The following is a 10,538-nucleotide window of genomic DNA, read 5'->3' as shown; positions in this document are numbered from 1 at the left end:
ATACACTTTAAAATGAAAGGTGATCTCAATTATTCGCAAGTAAGTACGTGGCTTATTTCATTGTCTTGTTCTATTATTCTTTAATATTTTTTTTATTCTTTCATTTTTTTTTGAAGTACTACATCATAATATTTTCATAATAAATTATAGTTAATAAGTTAATATTAGTTCTAATTTTTTTATTATTTCTAATTTAAATTTATAATTAAAATTAATTTTTTGTAATAACTTGGCTCCTATATCTTGCCCGCATGTTTGTCCCCTCACTCCAAAAATGATTTTTATATTCAAGTGCCTATGCAGTGGTGAAGCCACGTAACGGCCAAAGGGGCCCAATTTTGTTTTTTTGAATTTTCAGGAATGTAACTTACAAGCTTCATAGTTTTTTTGTCTCAAATCTATGTTTTGGGAAAGTATTAGGACTAGAAAACTATTTCTTCTTTTCTCCAACTTGTTTTCTAAACCCTTTTAGTGCTTCACGGATTTCTAAGTCCATATTTGCTCTAATCCAAGAGGACCACACGTGTATGGTTTTAAAACTATACACTTCAAAATGAAAGGTGATCTCAATTATTCGCAAGTAGGTACGTGGCTTATTTCATTGTCTTGTTCTATTATTCTTTAATATGTTTTTTATTCTTTCATTTTTCTCAGTTACTCGCAAGTAGGTACGTGGCTTATTTCATTGTCTTGTTCTATTATTCTTTAATATTTTTTTTATTCTTTCATTTTTTTTGAAGTACTACATCATAATATTTTCATAATAAATTATAGTTAATAAGTTAATATTAGTTCTAATTTTTTTTTTCTAATTGAAATTTATAATTAAAATTAATTTTTTGTAATAACTTAGCTCCTATATCTTGCCTACATGTTTGTCCCCTCACTCCAAAAATGATTTTTGTATTCAAGTGCCTATGCAGTGGTGAAGCCACATAATGGCCAAAGGGGCCCAATTTTTTTTTTGAATTTTCAGGAATGTAACTTACAAGCTTCACAGTTTTTTGTCTCAAATCTGTGTTTTGGGAAAGTATTAGGACTAGAAAACTATTTCTTCTTTTCTTCAACTTGTTTTCTAAACCCTTTTAGTGCTTCACGGATTTCTAAGTCCATATTTGCTCTAATCCAAGAGGACCACACGTGTATGGTTTTAAAACTATACACTTCAAAATGAAAGGTGATCTCAATTATTCGCAAGTAGGTACGTGGCTTATTTCATTGTCTTGTTCTATTATTCTTTAATATTTTTTTTATTCTTTCATTTTTCTCAGTTACTCGCAAGTAGGTACGTGGCTTATTTCATTGTCTTGTTCTATTATTCTTTAATATTTTTTTTATTCTTTCATTTTTTTTGAAGTACTACATCATAATATTTTCATAATAAATTATAGTTAATAAGTTAATATTAGTTCTAACTTTTTTTTCTAATTTAAATTTATAATTAAAATTAATTTTTTGTAATAACTTGGCTCCTATATCTTGCCTACATGTTTGTCCCCTCACTCCAAAAACGATTTTTGTATTCAAGTGCCTATGCAGTGGTGAAGCCACATAATGGCCAAAGGGGCCCAATTTTTTTTTTTGAATTTTCAGGAATGTAACTTACAAGCTTCACAGTTTTTTGTCTCAAATCTGTGTTTTAGGAAATTATTAGGACTACAAAACTATTTCTTCTTTTCTCCAACTTGTATTCTAAACCCTTTTAGTGCTTCACGGATTTCTAAGTCCATATTTGCTCTAATCCAAGAGGACCACACGTGTATGGTTTTAAAACTATACACTTCAAAATGAAAGGTGATCTCAATTATTCGCAAGTAGGTACGTGGCTTATTTTATTGTCCTGTTCTATTATTCTTTAATATTTTTTTTATTCTTTCATTTTTCTCAGTTACTCGCAAGTAGGTACGTGGCTTATTTCATTGTCTTGTTCTATTATTCTTTAATATTTTTTTTATTCTTTCATTTTTTTTGAAGTACTACATTATAATATTTTCATAATAAATTATAGTTAATAAGTTAATATTAGTTCTAATTTTTTTTTCTAATTTAAATTTATAATTAAAATTAATTTTTTGTAATAACTTGGCTCCTATATCTTGCCTACATGTTTGTCCCCTCACTCCAAAAACGATTTTTGTATTCAAGTGCCTATGCAGTGGTGAAGCCACATATTGGCCAAAGGGGCCCAATTTTTTTTTTGAATTTTCAGGAATGTAACTTACAAGCTCACAGTTTTTTTGTCTCAAATCTGTGTTTTGGGAAAGTATTAGGACTAGAAAACTATTTCTTCTTTTCTCCAACTTGTATTCTAAACCCTTTTAGTGCTTCACGGATTTCTAAGTCCATATTTGCTCTAATCCAAGAGGACCACACATGTATGGTTTTAAAACTATACACTTTAAAATGAAAGGTGATCTCAATTATTCGCAAGTAAGTACGTGGCTTATTTCATTGTCTTGTTCTATTATTCTTTAATATTTTTTTTATTCTTTCATTTTTTTTGAAGTATTACATCATAATATTTTCATAATAAATTATAGTTAATAAGTTAATATTAGTTCTAATTTTTTTATTATTTCTAATTTAAATTTATAATTAAAATTAATTTTTTGTAATAACTTGGCTCCTATATCTTGCCCGCATGTTTGTCCCCTCACTCCAAAAATGATTTTTATATTCAAGTGCCTATGCAGTGGTGAAGCCACGTAATGGCCAAAGGGGCCCAATTTTTTTTTTTTTGAATTTTCAGGAGTGTAACTTACAAGCTTCACAGTTTTTTGTCTCAAATCTGTGTTTTGGGAAAGTATTAGGACTAGAAAACTATTTCTTCTTTTCTCCAACTTGTTTTCTAAACCCTTTTAGTGCTTCACGGATTTCTAAGTCCATATTTGCTCAAATCCAAGAGGACCACACGTGTATGGTTTTAAAACTATACACTTCAAAATGAAAGGTGATCTCAGTTACTCACAAGTAGGTACGTGGCTTATTTCATTGTCTTGTTCTATTATTCTTTAATATTTTTTGAAGTACTACATCATAATATTTTCATAATAAATTATAGTTAATAAGTTAATATTAGTTCTAATTTTTTTTAATTTCTAATTTAAATTTATAATTAAAATTAATTTTTTGTAATAACTTGGCTCCTATATCTTGCCCTCATGTTTGTCCCCTCACTCCAAAAATGATTTTTGTATTCAAGTGCCTATGTAGTGGTGAAGCCACGTAATGGCCAAAGGGGCCCAATTTTTTTTTTGAATTTTCAAGAATGTAACTTACAAGCTTCACAGTTTTTTGTCTCAAATCTGTGTTTTGGGAAAATATTGGGACTAGAAAACTATTTCTTCTTTTCTCCAACTTGTTTTCTAAACCCTTTTAGTGCTTCACGGATTTCTAAGTCCATATTTGCTCTAATCCAAGAGGACCACACGTGTATGGTTTTAAAACTATACACGTTAAAATGAAAGGTGATCTCAGTTACTCACAAGTAGTTATGTGGCTTATTTCATTGTCTTGTTCTATTATTCTTTAATATTTTTTTATTCTTTCATTTTTTTTTTGAAGTACTACATCATAATATTTTCATAATAAATTATAGTTAATAAGTTAATATTAGTTCTAACTTTTTTTTATTTCTAATTTAAATCTATAATTGAAATTAATTTTTTGTCCACCAATAACAACCAAATAATAACCCGTCACTTAAGATTTATGGTAAAATGTTGTGAAAATATTATAACATAACATTTTTATTTATTAAAATGGTGAATGATAAATATACTATATTATATAGCTTATAAATTTTTATATATTATTATAAAATTGTCAAAAATATATGATTGGTTATTCACTTATTTGATTATATGTTTTTTTATACATAGAATTTTACTTATAATTCTATTTTAGATTATTGTACATAGTAAAATGTCATGTCTATAACATTTTAACAATACTTTCACAATAAATTTTAGATGGTGGATTGTCATTTGTTGTTATTAGTGAGTAAAAAAATAATTTTAGTGGTGATCTCATATTAAAATCAGTAACAACTTGCCACCTAAAATTTATTGGGAATATAGTACTTTTCATTGTACATAATATAAATATAGTATATATAGATTAAAAATTTATGATCTCTTTTTAAATTTAGTCTCCAAAAACAAATTTTTGGCTCCACCATTGTGCCTATGCCAATCATCAATATTTTATTTCATTTTTTTGTCAGTTGAGCTATTAATCTCATTTAACCCAACCTTATAAAATACAAATCTCAGAAGAATGATGGTTACATCTAGTATCTATAGGCCTCTGCCAAAAATATTATAATAAGAAGGCCTCAGAAACTGATTGTTATGGTCCTGTCTAATTATTCAGGTTTTGGTCCATTGTGCTTGTTGCATGCTACGCGCCTTTTCCGATGGGACAAAGCATTACATCTTGGAACAACTTGCCAATGGCTTGCAAATGCAAATGACTATATATGATTAATAGCTACTTCTGCTGCAGATCAAAAAATTATAATAAATAATAATAGCTACTTCTGCTGTAGTCTATTTCGTATCAATCTTCTTTACTATATTTACTGGCAACAAAAAAAATTAGATATACTTGCAAAACAAATTTTTTACATATTTTTTTTTACTTCACAGATCATAACGTGTGGGACATGTTAATTGTCACTTGTGTGACCAAGATACGTAAGACAGAAAAGGTATAATATTACTGGAAAAAAACAAATATAGGGCTATCAAAGTCTAGGTCCATTTTTCCATCAAAAAAAAAAAAAAGGTCTAGGTCCATTTTACAATCCTGCTTTATTTGTTACTTGTACATCGCTCTCTTTTTTTTACAATATTTTTAGTGTGTGCTTATACAATTACGCGTGTCATTTGCAATTTAATTACAGTTCGGTATACAACACAAATAGACCATCAGGGGAGTTGAGCTTGATGGAACCTGCCTTAAGTTCATGAGAAAATGCGGGAGCCTTGATTCAAGCCCGAGGGAGGGAGAAGAGGGGTGTATTTATGTAGAATTTCTAATCAAGTTCAAAATAAAAATATACAATACAAATATCCTTTGACAATATCATGGCTAGGATTTCTAATTGTCTTATTCTTGTGTTTCACTTGCAAAATTTTGTATTTTTTATTTTTTTACAAAAATAAAAAAGGAGTGTTATTTGATTATGTTTAACACCCCCCACACAATTGAGAAAGTACATAGATTAATTAGGATTATAATTGAAATCGTGCTCTCTTATCTCCGTGTGTACTCGGCTTGACCTCCGCTCGATGCTCGCTTGAGCAGGCTTGGCTATGTGTCAATCAGCACTTTACAAGTATTGATACTTTCTTTGTGCCTATTGCACTGTTGCTTGCACAGTGGCCAGGCTTGAGCAAGTCTTTAAAATTTTCAATTTTAACTTCAAGTCTTTCTCTACGATCTTTTACTCCATAAAATAAGACCACTTACAAATATTTCAATCTACATTTGTGTTTATATATATACTACAACCATTAAAGTTTAGTACGTGTAAGGTTGGGCAAAAAACTTAATAATGAAATAGTTGTCAAAGAAGAAAGAGGATGAAGGATCCGACAAGATAGCTAACAGCTTGCAATGATGAAGAATCGATGATCTTAACCTCAGAACTACAACACTACAAAGCAGACCTAACACAAAGGGGAAGTGGGAGTTTAATTAAGATAGAAATATATGTGAGAGAAAAGTACATGAAGAATCCAAACAATATGAAAGCTAAAAGTTCTTCTGAGGATTTTGCAGTGCACAGGAATTGTAGGTATAGTTTCAAAAAAATTTAAAAATTATACGTGAGCCAAAGAATGGGGTTGCACGTTCTAAGAGGGAATAACAAAGACACCCACAATGTGACAAATGTCATACACAAGTTTTTTAGGATTAAGAGCCTGACGAAGTTTAGAAAATAAACGTGGGTCGTTCTTGTTTGTCTTTGAGCTTTTGAGGTGTGACTTTGTTTGTAGGCTGTTGGATGTATGTCATGTCTGGAGTTAATTAGCCTCAATAATGGTTTTTTAAACACTAAACTATTCACTAATCACAATAAACGTTGCTTATGTCACTTCTTCATTGCTAGCTATGGCTTTTTCTGCAACCCACTTGAGATAATGCACATTCCACCTTAAATCAACATCTGGGTACTTTGGCAGGATGTGTCACATTACTAATCTACCCTGCTTTTGTTTGCGGCTTGGACCCATGTTCGATATTTTTGATTTTAACGAGAGAGAGAGAGAGAGAGAGAGAGAGAGAGAGAGAGAAACCTTTTTTGTTTGGTTAGGCTAGGTACCACCTCTGCTAATGTCATGAACATATATTGTTAGTAAAATTTTGACCTACTTTCCAATTGTTGGGGACACCCTAATACAATGGAGAATCCAATGGTTTGAGTCTTTTAGCAGAGCACTTAACAACTAAATATGCCATTAATATTTATTTTTTTTTGCTAAGTAATGTCATTATCATTGGTTAAGAAGGTTTAACAGGTTGTCACTGCAACCTTATATGAGACCTGAAAGAGACTGATTTAAGAGCTATGCTAAGTTTTGACAAAAAATTAACCTCAGTGCTCACAAAAATCTGAACTTACTTGGATCATCATCTTATGTTCTCATTTTAATCTAACTGACCATTTACTAAAAAGATATCAAAGGAGAAAGTGTGTTGCAAATTCTGGCAGACTATATACAATCATGGACATACATTTGAGCCAATATATTGAACAGTGTACAGGGTTTGGACACTGGGATCAGCTGCTCAAAGGAGTTGTTCTTTTTAGTTTTAAGTCCCAAACCACCTTTTTTTTTCATTATTTTAAAAGATTTTGTTGTGCACAATGACAAAATTAATGTAGATAGTGAAAGCAAATTTATGAAGAACTAGCCGCAAACTCACGTAATGCGTGGAAATATAAATATTATGTAATGAAGTGTAATATTTAAAAAGTAACCATTACTTCAAGAATTGTCTATTTAAAAAAAATGTCTACAAGTATTTTTATTAATCTTTTTATCTCTACAAATATACCATTTTATTATTATAATTTTTTTTTATGTTTGATTAATATTTTTTTTAAGGTGAACCATATTCTTTTTACTTCTATTGTAGTGTATTGTATTTACTTAATATACAACTAAACTTTATAACTTTCAAATTTGTTATTCAAATTCCTCATCTCTTATGGAATAAGGAAACTATCATAATAATAAAAAATCATTACAAAATTACAACGTTATCTTAGCCAAAATTAAAATGAAACTAAAGGAATAAATAATAGGCTTTATAATAATTTATTACTCAAACAATTGGTATGCATATTCAAATTCCTATTTCCAAAAAAACTAAGTATTAACCTAAACTAAAAGTCAACCAAAGCTATAAAAGAGAAAGAGAAGACTTTCTGAAGGAATATTAAAAAAAACAAACACAAAAACACAATACCAAAACACATATTAAAAAAAAATCTATCAACCTTAATTAGAGTTACAAGAAAGAACAAAAATTCACTGAAAGAAAGTAGAGAGAGAGAAAGTATTCACAGTTTTGTGTGAGAAAAATATGGATTAAATGAGAAAACGATATCAAATTTATACAAAATAAAATGGGTAGAAAAAGAATCAAAATATAAAAAAGAGGAAGGAAGTATAACAGTAAAGTAGTGGAGAGATAAAGAGGCAAAAAGAAAAGGGAAAAGTTGGAAAAAATATAACAGTAGGTGTGTGAACTAATTGGGAGAATAAGATTTTTTTTATTTTTATTTTTCGAAAATAGGGGGAAGAAAAGTTTAAATAGAGAAAATAAAATAGAAAGAATAAATGAATGATGTAGCTGCTGATGTTGCTCAACAGGAGCGAAACAACAATAAATACTATGCTTCAGTTTTTAATAATATATATAGATATAGAATATAGATAAGTAAGTTTATATAGATATAGGCCTATTTGGTAAGCAATTTCAAACTCACATTTTTACATTTTAAACAACTTTACACACTTTTTCACCTATACAAATTTCAAAAAACTACAAAAATTTCATCTTAAATTACTGTGCCAAACACCCTTTAGTACATGTTCTCATTCTTTTGGGGTATCATTCTAATATGCCAAATTTGGTTCTTCTCATATGTACTCTTAACTACTACTAGGTTTCTAGTTAAACCAGTACAGGTTACCCATAACATACATTGTACCAAAAGTAGATGATGCCTTTCTTACTTAAATGAATGAAGTAGATGATTCTCAAAAAAAAAAAAGAAAAAAAAAAAAGAATGAAGTGGATGATACCTAATACACCATTCATCGTGCCTATCCATAGTACTACTGTCAATGTTTTAAAACAATTAATTGTTTAATTTTCATCAACATTTCCCCAATTGCTCTCTCTAACCCACACATTTGAGGACCACTTCAGAAGTTCTGCCCTAGGTTACAATATATATATATACTGTTTCCCAGGTACTATATAATTCTAATCATAAATATATATATATATATATATATATTATTATTATTATTATTAGTTTTGTAAAAAACAAACCTGAAACCAGACAATCAACTTGCCATCATCCCACCATCATTCTTTGGTCATATTTGTTTTATAATAGTACTATCAATGGTACCTCCCATATTTGCTAACAAACCCTTCTCCTACTCTCATGGACAGCCTAGAGAGCTCAGGAATCCCTTTTGAGCCTCAAAATTTATGTAAAAATTATGCCCAAACACCACTTGATGGAGAAAAAGTCCATGAAAATGAAGAAAAAAGAAGCATGAAGTTTCCCAAAGGAGTGAACAGCAATGGAAGAAGGTTTCTAGGGGTGAGACAAAGGCCCTCAGGAAGATGGGTTGCTGAAATCAAAGACTCGTCTCAGAAGCTGAGGCTTTGGTTAGGGACTTTTGATAGTCCCGAAGAGGCTGCTCGGGCTTATGACAGTGCTGCCAGGCTTCTAAGAGGAAGGAATGCCAAGACAAACTTCCCATGTCATGGAAACATGAACTCACATGAAGAAAGCACCAGCTTATTGGGAAAGAATCCGAGGCTGTTTCAGCTTCTTCAGCATGCAATCACAAAGAGCCATGCAAGATCCTCATCTCTTTTCCCTGATGAGATCATTCCATGGAATGATCATATAACAGGTGACAAAGTGGATTTAAACCATTTTGATACGCTTGTTGAAGAAACTATAGTTTGCTCATCAAACTCTGAATCAGCTGGAAGCTGTGGTTTTGATCATGATAGAAATATGCTTTCACAGCCCTCATTTGGTAGTTCCAAGGTTTATTCTTCTGTATTTGTAGCTCCTTCTTTCAGTGCTTCTCTATGTCAAGTAGGAGAAGATCAAAAGAATAGCCAAGAGGCTTAGTCACTTCAATTTCTCATTCTATATACTGTCAAAGAGTGGCCTAGTACTCTTTCTTGTAAATTATGTTTTCATGTTGTTTTCAGTTATTGATTGGATGTTCTCCTCCAAGCTTAGCTATTTGTCTTTGGTCGAAATTACATAGAGATTGTCTACATGAATGTCAAATAGATGTGGAAGTTTTCTAGCATAAAAAGGTAATACTAGTTTTTTATGTGTGAACTTATCTTTAGCCTCCATTAGTCCAATGTCAATTGCTTCCTTTGACTTTGCACTGATTGCTCTATCCAGGCGTTATTTGCTACTTTTATATATATTTAGTGTGGAAAATCCAAAATATGGAATATAATTTCTATTTGAGAATCGGATCCTTAATAATTTTCTCTACCGAAATTGTCAATGGATCATTGGTCTGTTTCAGAATAAATGATTTGATAGATATAGAGAAATTTGCTAGTTTTGCAATTTACATGTCGGTTGTAGACGACTAAATTTCTTAGTTCAAAATAAATCAAACAAATAAAATAGTTTCACAAATACGAATTTGTATTGATAAATGTGTGGTACAATTCTCTGTAATTACAAAAGAGTGATCCTCTGATTCGATCTCCTTGAAAGATTTTTGATTGGAATTGTGGTAATGTGATTTTGATTTGAACATAAGATATTCTTCAATTTGGCTGAGGAATGGATCGAAGATCTTTGAAACGGAATTACAATGAATCTCTGGCTATGAGCTTGTTAGAAATTCTTTGTTCTTCGTGTTCTTCGCGTTCTTCGTGTGTTCTTCGTGTTTGAAGGTTTGTGGTGGAAGTTCTTCGGTGCTTTAGAGGCTTGATTCCGTAGAGCTTCGTTGATTTATGGTTTGTTGAGGTTTCTGGAGGCTTTTGAGCTTGATTCCAGTGAACTTTGAGATCTGGACGAGTAGTTTGGATGATTTTGCTTCGAATGTTGTTTGTATTCGAGGTTGAAGTTCTTGAATTTCTTGGAGGCTTTGAGGTTTGATCCCGCAGCTTCTAGGTTTCTGAACTCAAGATATCTTCTTCCTTCTCTCTGTTCTGTGTCCTCCTAAATGTCTTAGGAAGGCTTCTATTTATAGGAGTTTAGGGGTAGGTGAGCGACACGTGGCGGAGTTTGA

The 10,538-nt window shown here is 30.8% G+C and overlaps 1 protein-coding gene across 1 annotated transcript; it reads left to right on the top strand.

Annotated features, from left to right (window-relative positions):
• The first annotated feature begins 8,695 nt into the window (after positions 1 to 8,695).
• LOC142632727 (uncharacterized) lies at positions 8,696 to 9,427 on the top strand. Its single transcript, XM_075807077.1, has one exon. It carries the CDS (start codon positions 8,696 to 8,698, stop codon positions 9,401 to 9,403), a length of 708 nt encoding a protein of 235 aa, XP_075663192.1. The 3' UTR covers positions 9,404 to 9,427.
• Positions 9,428 to 10,538: the final 1,111 nt, after the last annotated feature.

This window comes from Castanea sativa, chromosome 4, assembly GCF_040712315.1.
Source record: "Castanea sativa cultivar Marrone di Chiusa Pesio chromosome 4, ASM4071231v1".
Lineage (NCBI taxonomy): Eukaryota > Viridiplantae > Streptophyta > Magnoliopsida > Fagales > Fagaceae > Castanea > Castanea sativa.
The sequence above is the reverse complement of the archived record's forward strand: the minus strand, read 5'-3'. Positions and strand labels throughout refer to the sequence as shown.

Excerpts from the sequence above, each read along its gene's own strand:
- LOC142632727 (XM_075807077.1), top strand. The coding sequence starts at position 8,696 with ATGGACAGCCTAGAGAGCTCAGGAATCCCTTTTGAGCCTCAAAATTTA.